Source organism: Strix aluco, chromosome 2 (genome assembly GCF_031877795.1).
Source record: "Strix aluco isolate bStrAlu1 chromosome 2, bStrAlu1.hap1, whole genome shotgun sequence".
NCBI lineage: Eukaryota > Metazoa > Chordata > Aves > Strigiformes > Strigidae > Strix > Strix aluco.
The window spans coordinates 71,334,085-71,354,719 of NC_133932.1; the positions used below are offsets into that span (position 1 = coordinate 71,334,085).

Consider the following 20,635-nt stretch of genomic DNA (forward strand, 5'->3'; position numbering starts at 1 on the left):
TCTTGGTTCCGAGAGGGAAATATTAACCAGCATTTACATCCCATTCCAGAGTCACAGTTCCCAATTGCTAGCATGTTGCTATGTATCAAAAACCAAACGAAAGCTGGGTTTTGAATAAATCCCCTTGTGTTTTTAAGTTCTTTTTTTGGCTTTAATTTCAGAATCTAGAGTCTTACATTGTAAAAGAAAATCCAGACAGGGCTAAACTACAGAATACATCCAAGAAGAATAAAAGGCAGCCATTGATTTTGCTTGCTTCAGGAAAATGTAATAATTCATTAAGAGAGCGAACTTTTGACATTACCAATTTCCTGTTGATAACACAGATTGAGAGACTAAACTTCAGAAGACTAAATACAACTACTAAGAAAAGCTGTACACAAGAAGGTGGATTTAAAGTACTTATTAAACCAGCACACCTGTGCATTATAAAATAAGATAATTTAGGATATGGATTATGCTGAGGTAATGGCAAACACTGCATGTGTTAGACCAGAAACTACCACTCATATTAGGAGTATCTCTGCCTGATACACAAGTTAACAGAAATATTAAAACCATCTTTTGAAGTTTACAGAAATACTTACTACAAACTAATTATATTAGTTCATCTACTTTAGATTACAATTAAAAGCAAAGAGAGCAAGTTTAAATTAATATTTTTTGTTTTACACTCTTTCTGGAGAAAAAGTTGCAAGATTTTGGTATTTTAGGCTAAGTAGTTCATGGCTATCTATGATCTTCCTTCTTGGGAGTACAGAAGTTGTATATGATAGAAGATGACTTGGATCCTTGTCCCTTTCGTCACCAAAGAATGTTTTGTTACAATGGAAATACTAGTCCCAGTAATTCTTGAAGGATTTCCAAAAAACCTATCTCAGTTTGTGCTTCCTATTCCTGCTAAAATATTCAATGGAATGAATACAAAGTACACTGGCTAACAGAAAGTCCAATTTTGATCAGGAATTGTTTAAATGTTTTTTGGGGTGGTTTTTATTGATAAGACATATTTGTATCTGGTTGGGGTATCTGTCTGTTTTGACAAATGAGCAAAACATTTAAAATTTTTCAACAGGCTCATTAACTGCTTTGGGACAAAAACATTAATTCACAGTGCTCGTTCAAAAGCCATATATTTACATGAAGAAGTTGAGTCATCTCGTTGAGTCATCTTCTTTAATCCTTGAAGACTAAACTGTAAAATCCCCCCTCCCAAAAATCTCTATAGTCTCTATATTTACAAAAAGTTGTAAATCAAGCTATTCAATAGAAAGCATACGCCCAGTAGTAACTGAGTAACTGTAGGTTTGTAACCTTGTTTGATGTTTGTTTATTACTTCAGGGTCCATTTAAATAATCAATAGAAATATTTACCAAATATTTTTTCGGTATTCTTTAAAGTGGCTCCTCTAAGAAGCAGATTTTCAGATCCTAATGGCCTGCAAAAGGTAAGTATTACAAAATATAAACACTTAGAGAGAAGTAGCAAACCTTAGTGGAAGCCATGTAAAACAGGAAATTAATATTACTCAAATATTTTTATTCCATCTAACAAAATTACTAGGCATATTTAAAGTTTTAAGTGAAAATAAAATATATATGTATGCACCTAAAATTAAACTCACAATTTCACAATTCAAGTCTTAAACCAATGCATCTAAAACCCACATATGTAGGTCCCTAAATACACCTAGGATGATGAGTCTTTAAGGTGCTTATTTTTAAAAAAACTGATTCAAGTCTTTTTTAGGCTTACATAAAGTATAGTGTCTGGCACGTTAGAATTACTTATTAAAGACAATACACCCTTGCATTTTATTTTAAGCATAAATGGCATACAATAATTACTGTATACATTTCAAAGCATAAAGATGAATGTAGATAAAATCATTTATTGAGGAGTACGGGGTTTAATGCAAGGATCCCCATGTAGTTTAAAATAATGTTTAAAGTGAAAGAAGCAAAAAGACAGTTTTCATAGAAGACAGTGATAGAAAATCACATATCTACAGACACATTGAGGTTAGGAAGGCACTGAGCCAGAACAGAGCAACTCCCCACATACTGGGGCCCAGAATATCACCTGAGCGAGCAGCTTTCCTTCCTATTGCTTTGCCTCTTTGTGGCAAGGACCTGAACAAAATCAGGTACAGCAAGTCTCTTCCTTGCTGGTAGACAGAACAATCCTAGTCAGAAAAAACAGGAAGGCTTGTGCCTCTTTTGTACTGCTTCATTTTTCTTCTCTATTTGCTGGACAAGAAACGTCCTGGGCTACACACTGCTCCTTGAGTAGAAAGCACCACACCCCCTTCAGGATGAAACCTATTTGCACTGAAGGCAGACCCTTCTAGGTGCCAGACCCAGGGTAAGAGATCACCATCTCCTACACCACATACAAAATGCATTTCCCTGGGTGTTTCCTTCCTGAACACACACAAGATTGTGGACATTTTAGACAAATGTACAAACAGTCTTAGTAAAACTAAGTATGATATTTGGCACGTTCAAACTCTTCAATTTCTAAGAAGAAAAATGAGAGAAATACACAAGTGATACTATTCATATTGCTTAGTGCACTACCAAGATCCCATGTTAATGGCGCAGTACTGTACAAGTACTGTCAAAATCCTATCAACATTTACAAACTAAATACGTGTCAAATAAAAATTGAAGTTGAATAAAGACATAAAAATATAAAGTAAGAGAAAACTATCTGGTGAAAAGATGGAATATTTATGACATATGAAATAACATTCCAGAAACTTCTAAGAAAAACACATTCTATCAGTAAGACAAGGCAGTACGATATTGGTGAACCAAAGGTAATTCTCATTATTGATACTTATTCAACCCTGAAAATGTTTAAATGTGTAGAAACTCTGGATTTTCCCTACCTTGCAGTAGGCTCATTCCTATCATGGTAAACATTTATTCGACCAACAAACCTGCAAGGGAAATATACAAATAATTTAACAGCACTGTTAATTTGTGTATTCTTATGCATGTATGCCCCAATGTTTCAGGTTTTTTAATGTACATTACAAGGACATATAATTCTCTGTATAGACAGCTATATATACACCACATATACATATTTAAAAACAAAGCAAATCCCTCTCACTTTTTAATATATATGTGAGAATAGATTATTTGAAAAATATTTTCTAGAAAGTATTTATTACAGTGAGCAGTTTCCAATAGAATGTGCTCTGATTATCCAGAAGATAAACAAGAACATAGAGATACATATGGATATATTTAAAACATGTGAATACAATACACAGAACAGTAAGTAAATGTAAAGTTTGCATATAAAAAGATATGAGATCATAAAATTAGTAATAAATCTTTTAAGTAGACCCATTAGCAAGAAGTAACAAGAAATCTTATTCCCTAGACTACCCGAGGTAAGCCAGTGTAGTTACTATCCTTTACAAAACCTAAAAACTACAACTGACTTAAAAACAAAACAAAAGCATGAAGCCAATAAGCAACTTTCCCTCTGAATATCTCTAAGTACATTTTATCTGTATGTGGTGGCTTGACCCTGGATAGCAACTAAGCACCCACTAGCCTCTCGCTCATTCCCTCCCCAGCAGGACAGAGGAGAGAATTGGAAGAGCAAAAGCGAGATAATGACAGTTTAGTAAGTGAAGGAAAAAAAACAAGTGATGCAAAGGCAACCACTCACCACCTCCCATAAGCAGATCAATGCCCAGCCAGTCTCCAAGCAACAGCTACTTTGGAAAGACTACCCCCAGTTTTACTGCCAAGCATGATATTATATGGCACAGAATATCCCTCTGGTCAACTGAGGTCAGCCATCCTGGCTGTGTTGGCTCCCAGCCTCTCGCCCACCCCCAGTCTACTTGCTGGAGGGGCAGAGTGAGAAACAGAGAACACTTTGACACTGTCCAAGCACTTTTCAGCAACAGCTAAGAACACTGGTGTGTTATTAACACTGTTTTAGTCACAAACCAAAAACACTACACCACATGGGCTGCCATGAAGAGAATATTCTCCATTCCAGACAGACCCAGTACACTCTATTTGCAATACCACTGTCCAAGTGGACAACCTCAAATCAAAGGGATTAAGCCAGACATTAGCATTCTGAATGGCAGAGGAAACTGGGAGCTGGTGGGTCTGTTACTTGAAGGCTCAGAAGAGCAGCGACCCATCTACTGAGAGAATATATAACATAGTAGAGCAACATCTAAAGACACTGTACAGTTTATGATGCATCATGATGTCAAGTAACTATGTGCCTTTGGAAAGAAAGACTCGCCACTGTGGTCTGTGGAGAAGTATAGTGTCAATTAAAAATTAGCAGAAATAGCAGCTGTCTACCAAAAAGTCTCCTCATTATTCATGTTTCAACAGTTGTCCCAGCAAATTCCACTATCTATAATGGTGTGAGCTTCAACCTGCAAATGTTCACTTTGTAAGACATGTATTTAAAAAAGGATCAAGTCGTTCATAGAATTGGCTTTCTAAAGAATCTGTTCTCTTGCAGATTTCTAGACCAGTTCCTTGGTCACTGATATCAGGGAGAAGAGATACCTCCACACCTCAGAAATAAGCAGTGTTTTCTCTGCATCTTCCAACAGTATTTGCTGACAAAAGAGTGCATTTTAGTTTGTTGCCAAATTGTTGTCTGTGTATTATTTCACTTGTTTTTACTGTGGCAGGAACAACAAGTTTCCCCAATGGTATGTGGTTTTTTGTCTTTCACTATTAAGAAAGAAACCTCAAAAGAGGCTTCTAAAGATTTAACATTAAGTTCAGTGAAATTTTGTACAGTACTTCTGTAAAATATTGAGTATTACAAGACTTTAAACATTGCTAAAAAACTGTAGACATTTTTCTTCATGTTCTGGATGCTTAATTTTTAAATGTCTTGCTAATCATGATGGCTTCATATTAACATCATCTAGTATCTCAAAGCATGTTGGATGAGGTTCATTGTTAATGATAGCAGATGTAAATTCATATTTTAAATAGCCTTGGCAATTTCAATTTTTTTTTTTTTTTTTACCCACTTTTTGTCAGATCTCATTAGATTGGCATTGTTTTTATCTCGTAATGTGGCTTATGAAGAGCTCATACTGGGAGTGGAAGTGTTTGCCGTTTTCTTGTTCATTTGTGCTTGCATTTAGTATTATCTTCGATCTGCAGTTTCTTTGCAGAAATCTTTTTAAGCCAGTTGACCATTTTGTGAGGGTTACTTTAGTTAGAACTAGATAACATAAACCATAAATCCACTTCACCAGGCACACATGAACTGCAATTCTTCACAGTATGCTGAAAGCAAAGGAATGAACGGGGGTCCCAATGGAAACCTCTCTGCATTGTAGAACACCCTCTCTTCCCCCGGATACTTTTTGTGAACTGTATGTGACATGGAACTCTGACATACAGACTGAGTAAGGGTACCTGTGTCAATATTACATGCTAGTAAAGCTTATTTTTTAAATAGTTTTTTTAGATTAAAAAGATAAATAGAAGTTCCAAAATTTTTGTCAGGCACCCCAATGGATCATCTTGTGCACGGCCCTTTGGAGACCACTGCCCTAGAGCAGACCAGTGAACTACTTGCTGGAAAGGAGCATGGATAGAAGACTAACCTGACCTCAAGCTCACCCAGGGGCCCACTGTAGCCAAGCAGATGCATTCAGTATCTTTTCATTATCATATTCTTATAAGCTATTGGTAGGGTACCTTAAATGAAACAGGTAAGAATTATTTTCTTACTTATAGAGGTCAGGCTGAGGTTGTTCACATTCAATGGTAGCATGTAGTGCATCAATTTCTTGTTCATTGTGAAATGCCTTTGTATCTTGAACAGCATAGTGAGTCTGGAGTGAATAAAGGTGTAAATAAAATCAAAGAAGGACAGATATAAAAGACATTAACATGCACATATAGTTCAGCACAAAATAGATTTACTAGCTTTTACGTAAGAGTTCATAGTTCAAATAAGATGCGCCTTTAAATGACCCTAACTGGGCATCATCTCACATCATATGCAAGTACCTCCCAGTGTACTCACAAATCAGGTTACCATGAAAGCATTTAAGTACAAAAAAGTCTGTGCATTATCTCTGTAATCTGCATGCCTATACTGGACACAGACAAAATCACAAGTAAATCCAATTTAAAACAAAAAATAAGATACTTTAAGAGAAATTAAATCAACTGATAGAAACGTTAAGTTGCACACGTTAGTGTACCTGCTCACACATATAAGCATGAAGTTAGATTGTGATCTGTGTAAAAAATGAAACGCAAACTTTGCCTTAAAAAGAAAATGTAGAACATTTTATTACTTTATGACTGGATTCACCATCCAAACTAGCTGTTGTAACAAAACACGTTCCATCTCCTCTACTACTTGATAGAAATATTAAGTCACATGGGAATGTTTCATCTTCTTTTACCATTACAATATCTCCAACCTATGAAAAAACACACAACAAAATAAAATGCATTTATCATTTATGTAGCAGCCCAAATTTCAGATTTCAAAACCAAAACCTAGGTTCATTCAAATACCTTGAAAATTCATCAATTTTTATTTACAGCAGGATTTTACCACAGGAGTAAATAACTAAAATATACCTGAAAAACTGAATTACACCTTGTGGAATGACTGAAGTCCACTGTGTACTACACCTTTCCTCTCAGAATAACCATTTTGCAAGTACTGTCTTATTCAGTTTTGAAACATTATTTGAGAGATAGAAGATACTATCCTTGTTTTAAGATTAAATACAACAAAACATTGTTTCAAAACCAGCTGGAGATGTGAGCTACTCTCACTGACTCTTGAGGATAAACATCTAGCTCTAAATATTATAATTAGAGATAGCTGAAAAAGTGAGGAATTCCAAGTCTGCCAATGAAAACAGGATACATTTTCAGCAGAATCTGTGACTAGAAGTCTATCCTATTTTTAGCCACGTTTAAAGGTGAGCGAATTAATTTTTATTCATGTAAGCATAGGTAATATCTTACAGTGTGTTAAAGAGTGTCACAGAACAGCCAATCAATTACAAATTCAAAATACTACTGTAAACCATTAATTTGAGAAAAAACAGCAATTGATACACTTTTGGAGTTCATCTTGTACAACAGGATATAAAAAATGAACAAATGGCAAAGATATACTACATGTTTTAAGAATATCAAAGTTTCAATAAAAATCTCAAAATATGTAATTTTTGCAATTTTTCATATAGCTTAACATCTATTCAGTATACTTTTATGTCATAATTCATTATCATATGGTTCAGCTTAACCCTTGTTCTTGTGATATACTTATAAAGCTAAATTCCAATATCCTTAGCAGCTGGCAGGAGTCAGTTAATTCTAGTTAAGCAAAATAGTCTGATAACAAACAGTAACATCTAAAAATAAAACTGTGACAGCTTAGATAGGATTTACTAAAGTGTACTAAAGAACTAGGATGCTGATAACAAATGAGATTTGACTTCTTGTAGATATAAAAAAAGGCTTTTTTTTAACCAATGGCAATGAAAAAATGCAAATTATACACATGGCATAAGAGAACACAAGTTGCTAGGCATACCTGCAACAATCAGGTATGATAATTAACAGAAACCTCAGTAAGAATTTTTCCATCTTTTGTGTAAACGATGATGTCTTTTTGAAAATCATGACTTTAGTGCAGCAGCAGAGCTGTACAGTTTACAGATTTTAAGTCTCTGAACAAAACTGAGAGGCTTATTAAAACTGCATAATGTCAACTGGCTACTCCATTTCTAGGGAGGGAAAAACCCACAAATGCTGCACTTTTAACCAATGACAAAAAGTTTGGGGCTGTTCAGCTTTAGGGAGGGATTAATTTCCTCATGTATCTCCTTTTGATTAAGTGAATTCTCACTTATTCTGCAGACCCAGGGAAGTGAAGATACGTAGTGAGACAGTGAAGGGCAGGTTTGGAACTGGAGGCAGTGAATGCCTTGTCTTGAGCCAGCCTGAACAATACAGAGCCTTCATCCCAGCGAGCGGTGGAGCCTGACAGACCAGGCTATTGCTAAAGTTGCCTTATTCTTCCAAGATGTGTCTTCAAGAGAACTAGTCTTTCTGCCACAAAAACATTAATTATAAAAGATAGCAACATGATAAATAATAATAAAGCCCTCAAAGTGAGAGCTTAAACCAAAACCAGATAAAACACTGTTAGGGAATTATTTTGAATACACTATTAGGAGACAAGAGAATCCACCTATTCCTAGAACAAACTGTAAGAACACCAGGTAACTATTTTGATTTCACTAGCTCTCTTCACCACTGAAAACAGCATTAATTAAATTATCAGCTACCCCAAACACAGCAATACTACGGCAAATTTAATCACCTCTACAGATGGCACGGAAAGAAAAATCAGCATTCTTCAGGATATTGAATCTGGCCAGAGAGAAAGTCAGTAAACCAGTTTAGCAAACAAACCCGTCCTGACAGTGAGTGTCATCACAAGAACAAGCATGAGAAAAAATGCCCACCATGCCTGGAGTTTTTTAACTTGCCACTGAGAACATTTACACATCAGAAAGCAAGTTTTTAGGTGCAACTCAGACAAGAGTGTCCTCTTACTTTCAATTTTGACAGACCATACTGTTGAATGATCCTTATTCTTTACTAATTAATCTATCAAGATTCTCTCTGTAAGACACAGCATACAAGTCATCCTGCAAGCCAGGAGCAATCTATAATGCAACAGCCTATTAAAACAGTAGTTAATATTTGCAAAAGAAAAAATGACAGGAATAAGGAAAAAACCCAGAACAATTAAAAATACTAGCAAAGAGCATCTTCTTAATAAGATTTAAAAGGTGTCCTGACAACATTTGCCACCATGTCAGGTAAAGGTGCAAAGAGGACAGAGCCAGTGGTGCCCCGTGACAGGACCAGAGGCAGTGGCCACAACCTGAAACATGGGAGGGTCCATCTCATTTTCACTGTGACGGTGATCGAGCACTGGCACAGGTTGTCCAGGGAGGTTGTGGAGTCTCCCTCCTTGGGGATACTCAAAAGCTGTCTTGGCATGGTCCTGCCTGGGCAACCAGCTCTTGGTGGCCCTGACTGAGCTGGGGGATTGGACCAGAAGATCTCCAGAGATTCCTGCCAACCTCAACGAGTCTGTGATTCTGTGAAAAATAAATCTCATCTTTTAGCAATTCTCTTTTCCTTTCTTTAATCAAGTGTCCACAGGCCCTAGGTGCAGAAGGGTCTACCTTTATGTGATCTAGTCTGTTTTCTTCCATAATGCAGATCAGAAAATTTTACCCATTTACCCATACACAGAGATATCCCTTTCCATGCAAACATTTCCTATGCTTGTCTCTCCTATCATTTAGTTGCTCAAAATACAATCTCTGAAAGGCAAAGAAATTGAGAAAATATAGGCAATATATTAATTAATGGAATACAAATTGCAGTTACGTGGTACTTAATTATTTTTATTTGGAATATTTAACTGCTTAGTTATGCATATGGAATACTCAGCATGTGATGTCTTAACTTTTTTTATTACCTGGAAGCCCTAGACAGAAGCTATCACACTCAAAGGAAGGTCACAGCAGAAAGGCTGTGAACACTGTAGAGACAGTTATGCCCAAACAGGGCAGAGCATAAAAAGAAATCCCTAACAAAGTTATTAGAAATGAGGAAATTCCAAACAAATATTTATCAAATTTGCTGAGTTCTTAAGAGAATAATAATGAAAAGTTACTCTGCTCACAAAAAAAAAAAGCAGAAATTGCTTTCTGAAAATAACCTTCAAAATACCAGGAAGGGCATGTAGCAGCACCCAGAAGGACACTGAAGAGGCTGTGATTTGATGGGTAATGAAGAAAATATTCTGAATGTGGTATATATGTATGTATGCATACGTATGTATTGCATACATAGAACAAATTGATAGTGCTGACTATCATAATCAGGCTTTAATAAGTTATTAAACATGCATACCCACAGAGGACCAAAACTGGGGAAAAGACAGAAGACAAATAGATGAAACTCCAAGTTCAAAAACAGAAAATGAAAGGAACAGTTATGAGAGGAGTTAACAAAGCAAATATAAAGCAGAATCATATCTAGTTTTTAAAAATACTTTATTCAGAGGCATTAAAATTCAGTATATTTTAGGTCTGATCTCCATTAAATGTAATAAATGCTATCATCATCTACACTACATTTCTGTATAATTTGGTTTTACAAGAAGTATGAAGTAAAGCCTGACTCCTAAAATCTGTTAAGTCATAGTTACTTACTCTTAATTTTCGGCTTTGCTTTCTAACCAGTTTACCATGTTGAATGAAATGAACAGGGCATTGGTTCATTGCATTGTCAGCTTTATGTCGAAGCCAATCTTCATAACCCTAGAAAACAATGGAAGGGAATGACGCAGTAATGCACATTTCGCTATAAAGACACAGAACAGCTCTAGCTTGCAACTAAAATTTCAAAAGTTATCCTGCATCAAGATAAGGAGAAAAAAAGAAAATATTCTTAGTAGAACAAATGAAATTGCAATACATATATCAAGTAATACAATCTTGTTGGACATATATGAAAAAGAGCATTCAGAGTTGTCAACAAAATTATATAATATTAGTGAAGACATTTTGATGAATAGGGGCATTTACAATGTGTAGAACCATTTCTGGTGTTTAAGTGATCATCTCTTGCTCATGCGCTACTGACTCTTGAGTAAGTACGAAGTACTTGCAGAAGCAGATGCAGATAACAGTGCAGAAAATATCTGGGAAGACTGGAACTCCGTACTGAAAGATGTTAGTGATGACATGACTGAAGGTGGCCACATTTCCTGATTGTCATACAAGTATGTCAAACTTTTAAATCCTATACACAATATAAATAGTCCTGAAGAATTTTGTTTCAAGAGACTTTGCAGAGTGACCTATTTTGATTGCTCAGTTATCCTATGAATTTGTGTTTTATACAAACAAAGTAAAGGACAGGGAATCTGCAACTTTCCATTCAAAAGGCCCTGCAGTGAGATAAAGATTGAGACTGACAAAGACACCAGTGGTTAAGAGGTTGAAAATACCACTTCTATTCCATAGCATTTTTACATCTAACTCTCTTGAACACATTTGAAAACTCAATGTAGAACAAAAGGATCACTACCTTGGATGCTCTCAGAGATAATCTGGGACCTCATGGAGTCTTTATAAATACTTCCAGGGGCTGGTACAGCTCCTCAAGCAGGTCCCAAAGTATACACCAGTTGCCAGAAGAAAGACTCAAGGAGATAGAACTGCAGTACTGGGCACAACATGTCGTAATTCAGGCTTTGATAGAGCACTACCAAACCACAATAAGACTCTAACATTTAACATTTAAAATCTTAGGAGTGGGAAAGTCATATCTAAAATAGTAGCTATTGCATGTGTCAACTTTTGCTCACCTGCAAAAGCTGAATTTTACTATAGAATATACTCAATTCTGTATAGTTAGCAGTGTAAGGAAATGGAAACACTGCTCTTGGAAGTTTCTTTGAAAACTAAGGAAGGAAAAGTCTGAACTTAGCATAAAGACTGTGAATGTAATCAGTTATCCTATTAAGGGACAATCAAAATTACCTTCTGTACTGGGTCTGGCTGGTATGGAGTTAACTTTCTTCACAGCATCCTATATGCTGCTGTGCATTGTACTTGGGGCTAAAACAGTGTTGGTTACACCCCAGTATTGTGGCTACTGCTGAACAGTGCTTGCCCAGCATTAAGGCTTTCTCTCCAACCTCCTCACACACCAAAAAAATGTCAGTAGGCTGGGGTTGGGCAAGAGGCTGGGAGGGGACACGGCCTAGACAGCAGACCCAAACTGACCAAGGGGATATTCCACACCATATGATAATGTGCTCAGCAAGAAAATCTCAAGGGAAAGCAGCCAGAAGAGGGTTGTTTGTGGTGATGGGTCCTCCTAAGCAAATGTTACACGTGCTGAGGCCCTGCTTTCCACAAAGTAGCCAGGTGTTTGCCTGCTGATGGGAAGCAGTGAATGAACTCCTTATTTTGCTTGGCTTGTGTGCATAGCTGTTGCTTTCCCTATCAAAGTGTCACTAACATGACACATGCATCTTTTCACCTTCCCTCTATTTTCTCCCCATTCCTCAGAGGAAGGGAGTGAGAGAGAGGCTGGGTGCATGTTTGGCTGCTGGCCAGGATCAACCCACCACACCCTCATGTTTGTTAGCCACTGTTTTAATCATCATGATCATAGGTACATAAGAAATACAGATACCCCCCCTACAAGTTTTGAGCTAAAATGAGGAGCACTGTGATCTAGAAACTTTCTTTATGTTCAACTACCTCATTGAATGTTTTTTCCCAAAAGACAGAAAATTTTTTCTGAGGCATGTCATGAGAGATCTTTCTTATGCCATGAAAAGTGCTAACTCCCCTGAGTGGCCCAGCAAGAGATGCTGAACGTCAAGCTGCTTGCACAAACTTTCCTTTCACATCCCAGTTCACTGAAATGAAGGAAAGAAATGGCTGGTGTCTGGACCCAAAAATACAGTGAAGACTGAACCACGAAAGGGAACTCACTGTTCTTACACTGATAGCTGTCCTGCAGGAACAAATATCATTGAATTGGACTGAAGGCAAAAAAACCAAACATATAACAGAACCACTGTAAAGACTATGTGACTATTACTTTAGGAGCCGAGATTTTTAGAAACTACTCTATGGTTACAGTGAGAGGATACAGTAAATCCAGAAGAGTTTTGTAGGCACTGCATGCAAATTACTGCCTATAAACTCACTTGCTAGTTCAAATTTAGTGACATTTTTGATGAATTAACTTTGCACTAGCAAGGTTTATGCCAGATCAGGTATCCTCCGTCCTCCTGCAGCTGGCCTGAAACTCACAAAGTCAACAAATTTGGCTCTGGCTAAATTAACAGAAGGGCAATCACAAGCTCATTCCTGATACAGATCAAATTTGTAATATCAGAAGCTCTGGTAACACACAGATCTGACTGCAATATCCCCATATGAATGAAAACAATTCTATATTAATCTGAGATTCCATAATTTCAATAAAATCCCATCTACATTTAAGTGCTCATGTCAACTGTAGCACTGCAGCATTGAGGTAGCAGGTGAAAAACTACCTTAATCTCTTCCTTTTAGTAATACTAACTTGAAAGTGAAATAGTAAACCTGTACAATTCCATACTTGTATTACGTAATTCTATTTTAACAGAAAAACTTTATTAGGATCTTTTATACTCAATGATGTGGCAAGAACTAATTTTAAAAAAATACTTCAATTTTATGGATTAATTTTCACATTAAAAAGGAGAGAATACAATAATTTGCAGAAAGCACTGCAGATAGAAACTTTAGATTATAATCAACATATACTGAAGACTTGAACCAAAGTTATTTCTACTATCTGTTCATACTGTAAAGGCTCAGGAAGGCTCAAAGGTAAGGGCAGATCTATCTTTTAAGTTTTTGTAATTATTACTAAACTCATTTTCAGTCATTATGGAAAAACACAATAGGATGCAAACAGCTGTTTAGAAACAAACAAACAAAAGTCAAAGTGTGCTGAGTTAACACAAGAACATCAAAATTATATAATTCAGAAGATTGATAGCAACCACTTCTACTTAAACTACAGAAACAGAAATAAAATCACTCTGTTAAAATTCATCACAATCGTTCTCTAGGCATTGCCCTAAGACAGTCTAACACAAAAAGGCAGGGAAAATTGAAATACAAAACAAATAAAATTGTTCTGTTTAGTTTTACTTTTGCTCACTAAATTACTCACCTGTTTAATAGCTGTCACAGTGATGACAAATAAAAGTGGAAGTCCACTTGTAACTGGACTAGTAGGTGTATCAATGATTAACTGCAACAAAAGGAACAAATATTTTCTGGTTACATTTTTGTGAATGTAAGCAATTTCTCAAGCAAAATGTTTCAAGTAATCATTTCATTAATATCTTACGAAGCACCAAGGAACTTGAATTAAAAAGAACAGTAATACAATTTTAAGAATATATGCTATACCAACAAAATTTGAAAAATAACTATATGCTATAATAGGATACAATACTGTATTTAGATCACATTAACATTCAGGTGTTAACACCTACTAAAAATATCTGATTAAGTAAGCACCAGACTGGAAAGCTGCAGCTTCGGAGGCAAGATTACTGAGCAGTATCAGAAATCAACATGATGCTGTTTTTACATGTTATACAATACAGCTGTTCTTATGCATGCAAGGAATAAATCCTGAAATACTGAGTTGTGGCTTCTGCAATTATAAACAAAGAGGTAGGATCCGGACAGGGAGTTCAAATGATAAGAAAATATAAATTGTCCTGGGAATTGGCATAGCTTTTCTTTCCACACAATCTGGTGTGCAAATACAGCTTTTTCACTTAACTAAGATTGTTTAACACATTTAAATGGTTGTGAAAGGTTCAGAATAAAGACACCTAGAAAGCAGCAAACTAGTTATCTGAGGTAATAATTACAAAACCAAATATTTATGTATCACCCTAAGCAAGCATCCTATAAGCATCTATATTTTGGTTTCTCTACAGGCTTTGATGACAGTGCAGTTGGAAAATTTCTGCTAAGGCATCATTCTATTATAAAAAAATACAGTATTTAGCAAAACTAACAAAAGTTTATCATCAACATAATTTATAAACAATGCTTTTACTTATCTAGATGTTTATTATAAAACAAAAATAAAAATGACATTCTTTTCAATTTTATCAAGAGACATCTTGCCACCAAACCAGTGATACTTCCAGTCAATTTCTCTTTAGCTTAGATTCACAATTACAACCTGGAAATGAAATAAAACTCCTTTTGTCACATCATCACTGTAAAAGCCTGTCCAGGCTCAGACATTTACCTCCTCAGTCATCAAAACCAGTACATTTTTAAACCTTTTTCAACTCCTTGGGTTTTTTAGGAAGAGTCCAGAAATCTACTGAAAAATGGGGATAGCTTACCTGAACAAGGAAAATGATGAGAAAATAGAAGTTAGCTATTCTTCTAAACTGCTCAAACAGATTTTTCGGTACAAAGTTCCAAAATGTGTACTGAAAACAAATGCACAGAGTATCAGCATTTGTGAGAGAAGTATTACTTGCATTCTATATTCTAAAAATCACTCAAATTCATAATTCACAAGTCAAGATTAAACAAGAAGAGGAGTATTTTTGTTAATCTAATAATTTACTGAAATTGAATCTTAAATTGGCAATCATGTATCCTTGGAATCATATCAATTTTCTGAACTGTGATAATCCTGGTACTAGGGTCTGAAATAATTTTTGACTAGCAACAATGCTCATTCAGAGATTTAGTTACAGAGCAGTTTAGAGACATCAATGAATTCTAAAAACATCTTAAGTCACTTCAAACAGCACTTCTAATTCATTTCTATTTTGTACGCATGACTTGAGGAAGTAGGTGGCACTCTAAGAGTTAACTATGCAGTCATAGCAAATTGACCAAATAGAAGGTTTCAGCCCCTCTTCTGTTCCTTGGCTTAGACACAAACATACTCCTCAAAATAAACTAGAGCAGTGACAGAGTAAACAGCTGTGTGTATCTCTACTGATCATACAAATTATCTAAGATTTACAGTATATAAAAGTTGAAACAGAAAATGCAAAAACTTCAAAGGAAAAAAAAAATCACGTAAAAGTGAACGAAATAAGGACCTTACGTCATCTAGCCCCTTCCCCTGCCCTGCAGCAGGTTCAACCATACTCTTTTTACGCAGCTCACTCTGTAGCTCTCAAAACAACTGCAAGGATTGCTTATTGGAACACGTGTCAAGATATCAGCTAAAACTGTGTGAAAAGGTATGAAAAACAGCTTGAGAAAACTAACACTGTATCATCTTATTATCCAAATTATCATTTGACACATAATAAAATGACAACTCCAACGTAACTTTCATTTCAAAGGAGACAGGCCAAGAAGCTTCTCCCAGTTTATTTTTCTGCCCTGTGCATCCTGTCTCTTCTTGGCAGATTGCACTGATACTTGCCAATAGGCAAATTATGCCATGAGTTAGACATCTTCCAAATTTGGCCCCGAAAGCAAAAACAGTCAGAGTTCTAGAAGGAAAAATATCTCTATTACATCTGCAGGTGAAAAGGATCCTCAAGAAGCATGCGTTAGTTGTACGTGAAACCCCTTTCACGTAATCTTTTTACACATTGGGGATTAAAACCTGGACATATGTAAGACACAGGAATTGAAGGTTCTTTTTCTATTATGTACCAAAAATCAGTATCTATTCTAAATATGCCTTAAGTAAACACTGATCCTGCTTAATGATTACCTCAATATGAAACCACCTGTGAGCAAGCCAAAACTCAGGCAGGCAGGCATGCAACAGCTGGAAAGTCAAGTGCTCTCATCTTACAATGAGAATACTGTTCATGAGACTGGAATGCCGCTTGCACTGCCCACTACCCAGCTACTTATCTAGGAATTTTGAGAGAGACCTGGTTAGACTTGATTATTTTTCCTTGAACAACAGTCCTAATTATTCAGTGCTGCTGCTGTTGTGATATATGACAATATAGATTAGATTCTATGATGATAATTGTATATTTTCATCATTAACTTTAATTATCAGGAAAATGAGCTCTATTTTCTAATCTTGTGCATTTATTTTTTATGAATCTCTGCCTGCTGAGAAGGAAAAATGAATAGAGGTTTCAGTGAAAGACTTCTGTTTACATTTTTCTGTTTAACTCTTTTGATAGAAAAACTGTTTTTTCCATGTTACAGGGGTTTTTTGACCGTTAAAGTTTGATGATTTATACAAGCTCCCCAAATCACCATTGATAAAATAAAAATGTAATCGCTTATGCAGTAACTTCCTGTTTAAATCTCCTAGAGGGTTATTTTGGCTAAATGTGTGGTGATAGCACAGTGTGGTCAGACTAGATATTTAAAACATGTGATTGAGGAAGTCAAGTAAATTAGTTAAGACAACAATCTATGAAAAGACTGAATGTTCATCTTTACCTTTAGTATAGGATCCTCCCCATATTCCAACCTTGGTTCACTGCTTTTCCTGTCAAGCAGTGGTCTTTCCCACTGATTCATATTTGGTCAGCAACTCTCTTTATCTGAATAAATGCGAATAACCTGGAAGCAGGTTACTTTTATGGTCTGAGAGGCACTACTTAAAACGGATGTTTCTTTAACACAGAGAACTTATTAGAACTTTATTTTCAAAAAACCTGACAGAATTTTAGCACTTTACTACACTGGGTTTCAGACATACAAAGTACATCTTTATTCTGTGTATTCTTCTTAAAAGGAGAAGTAACAATTTTTGAAGGCGTTCAGCCAAGAAAGACAGACCACTAAGATGTCTAGACAGACCTTTCCCTGCCCCAGCCATCAGTAGCTCAGAGCAGTACCTACAAATGGATGATTAATGTTTAACCACCATAATCACTCCCAGGGGAAACAACAGAGTGGCTGCCCCTCAGAACAAGATTTATCTCATGACTGCATTCAAGGCAGTTTTTCTACCCTAGTTAGGCAAGAACAAAATAAAAATCTTTGAAGAAAAGACATTAAAAATAAAGATATTAATATATCAGATTACTATGCCCAGATACAGAGTTAATAGCATTTCTTTTTCAGATAATTTCTAGTCATGCTCTTTGTAAAGTATAAAAAGCAGTTTATGTATATTTAACTACCTTTCTTCATTATAACTCACTTGAAGAAAATAAGGTTATCCTAATAGTTATGCACTTGAAGCTTTTAAGTTGGGGAAGGCTTAACTTACCTTTTTCAATTGCTGCAAAAGACTTAAGAGGACAGAGCACATATATGCCTTTTGCATACAGGAGGTAACACATCAGACAGCAAGTAGTAGTTACGTATTCATTCAAAAGATAAACACATTGTGCAAACAGATGCATCTGAAGCACTGTGCAAGGAACTGTAAAATCAGTCTGTCTAGAGTCAAACCAGCATAATTCAAGTAGATTTTCTTCCTATTTATAATCATAATAGCACCTGCAGTGCTGGTCTATTTCTGTAATCATGTGTTTGGACTACTTATGCATACCTCTGCGGTATTCCCCCTCATGTCCCTGCTCCATCTCACTAATTCTTGTATCCTCTTTGCTAACCAGCTCCAACACCTCCTTGTTAGAGCCAGTCCCATGAATTAAAAAATGTAAAATAGGATCTCCTTAACAATGGTTTAGTTTCTTTAAACACTGTATTTTGACCTTTTCATTTGATATCTGTATGCCAGAATTTTGGCTCACATTTCAAGCTTCTCTTTCCATCCTAAGAGGCAGATATTTTCTTAAGTAATCACTTGACATCAAAAGCTGGAGTTGTAAGAAAAAAGCACTCCATATTACATTATTGAGTTCTGTCAACACCTCAGGTTTTTTTACAGCTTATTTGTTTTCAATAGTCACCATCTCTCTTCTAACCTGCTCTGATTTCACTGCTTTCCCTCAACCTTTTCAACTGTTTCTTGTAAATGCTTAAAACTATTCTGACAAAAATGTCTATGCTGCTTCAGCCCTCATTTGTAGACATCTTGCTATGCTGATTCTCATCCCTTCTGCAAAACAGATTCCATCCTGCAGATAATAAATTCAGAGAAGAACAAATAAAAGCTGAATAATAATCTTGCAGTCACTTCTTTATGTTTTTCTTTAACAGATCAAGACACATACACAAAACTTGAATATGTCCATAGTGACTTCAGTACTTTTAATACACAGATTTTTATAGTACCTACCAGTTACCAAGAGACAATATACTCTTAAAGCTGCCAGCTTAAAAATTGGACTGTACATGTGTATATATATGCATGCACATAACATTATATATAATACCTTATATATTATTATGTTGTAAAAACAACTTAAGTATTACATATATTACATAACTGATCAAAAGTTTGACAGTTTTCTTAATTAGTTTTATTTACAAAAGTGTTACTTTTTTGAAACACAATTTGTCTAAGAGTAGAGAACTGGCAGAGAAAAGTATAGTAAAGGGTGTGAAAAATGGACATAAATAATTAGCTGAAATCCTAAGAACTGAGTCAAAAGTATGGCTTGTCTATCTCAAGTGAGTTACTTATAGCCACATAGGAAGTTTCTAGCAGAACTGATCTATGTACTTTGATGCATTAAATCAGTTTCAACTCTTAACTTCTTCAAGCAAAAAACTTGAGACTTCTGTGCTTAAATGTGACTCAATAAAATTGGAATAGTAGTATCCATGAAAAGTTGAAAAGCACTTTGCAATGTTTAGGAAAATCTGGAATAAATATAGAAATATACAATTAATTATACTTTAATGAGAGTATTAACATGCATACCACCTGCACAGTGTTTATCACTTCACTAAGGGAGAGACCCTTTTTTTCCACACCACATGATGTCCATATCACTGGGATCACTGTAAGCTCTGTTACATGTAGGGCTTTTGTATGAGACACTAAGAGCTACCTGTACACTCTGAGAAAGTGCAAAAGTGAAACAGATTTGCAGAAATTAGTTCAAATAGTATCTACATATTGGAATGAACAAGCATATACGTTTTGTCATACAGTTCCTTAAAAATAGTTGCTGGTGAAACAGGATTTCTACCACAAAGAATCTTATCTTTAATAGTACTTGTTCAGCAACTGTCAATCTTATGAAATAGGAGCTATATCTCCAGGAATTCCTCTGACAAAGACAACTCCCAGCATCTGCAAGATTATCTAATTACATTTTTTAAAAAAACAACTTACAGCAAGGATGACAGAAGACAGAAGTCCCAGAGAGCATGAGGAAAACAGAAGCAAGCATGACAGTGTGTGCAAGAGTGAGAGTTTCACTTTCCTATATGTAAATTGAGGAGAATTACACCTGTCCTCCCCAGTGCTGGGTTTGGACCTGCCTGCCTGCCTTCATTCCTTCCACTATATATACGCACACTCCATACTTATATGAAAAATTTAACTTAAAAGCCCTGTTAGGGGCAGTACCAGCAGAGAATAGAAGATGGCTGTTAACCCTGGGCTGAGTCAGGGGAAGGGTAGATGGCTTCTCCTGGGAACACGAGGGAGGTTGCAGACAGCCTTTGCCCTAGAAATCCCACCCCGAACAAGGTCACCAAGAACAGCTCTTACTTACTCTCTCCAGGCACTGGCAGTTGTCCACAGAAGGAAACTGTATTATCATACCTGGAAGGAGAATTGCATGCTCATGCGCTCCCATCCCATCCCAGGTATTGCTATCCCTGAGCTGGCACCTTAGACAGTCCAATTGATTCAGAAGCATTTGAGATTGACTGACCATCAAGCCCTTTTACTCCTCTTTATTGCTAACAGCTCTTGCCCCTTTGCCATGACTGGGCAAACCCTTGCAGCACTGGATCAGACCTTCTGTTTCAGCCAGTAATGACTGTGAGTCAGTGGATTAACCTGCACACAAGCTGGGAGCTCTGTGTTACAGCAGCTTTTAGAGCCGATCAGTATGTCCACACTAAAATGCACACACAACATTGGCACCCATCCCATATGCATTTCTGTCTGTCCATCT

General features: G+C 36.1%; 1 protein-coding gene across 10 annotated transcripts in view; it reads right to left on the reverse strand.

Moving 5' to 3' along the window:
• ATP11A (ATPase phospholipid transporting 11A) overlaps positions 1 to 20,635 on the reverse strand; it is a 133,235-nt gene that overhangs the window by 42,565 nt on the left and 70,035 nt on the right. For 8 of the 10 annotated variants that reach the window (XR_012621998.1, XM_074815268.1, XM_074815270.1 and 5 more), the window contains exons 3-9: positions 15,041 to 15,130; positions 13,837 to 13,917; positions 10,299 to 10,406; positions 6,330 to 6,458; positions 5,755 to 5,858; positions 2,895 to 2,945; positions 1,375 to 1,439 (exon numbers count right to left, since the gene is read on the reverse strand). Coding sequence is in view for 9 of the 10 variants with exons in the window: in XM_074815268.1 (XP_074671369.1) it covers positions 1,375 to 1,439; positions 2,895 to 2,945; positions 5,755 to 5,858; positions 6,330 to 6,458; positions 10,299 to 10,406; positions 13,837 to 13,917; positions 15,041 to 15,130 (628 nt within the window). In the remaining variant the exon portion in view is untranslated. Of the gene's footprint in view, positions 1 to 1,374; positions 1,440 to 2,894; positions 2,946 to 5,754; positions 5,859 to 6,329; positions 6,459 to 10,298; positions 10,407 to 11,178; positions 11,257 to 13,836; positions 13,918 to 15,040; positions 15,131 to 20,635 lie in introns of those variants that run through there. The other 2 variants (XM_074815269.1, XM_074815276.1) reach the window with 2 other exon arrangements.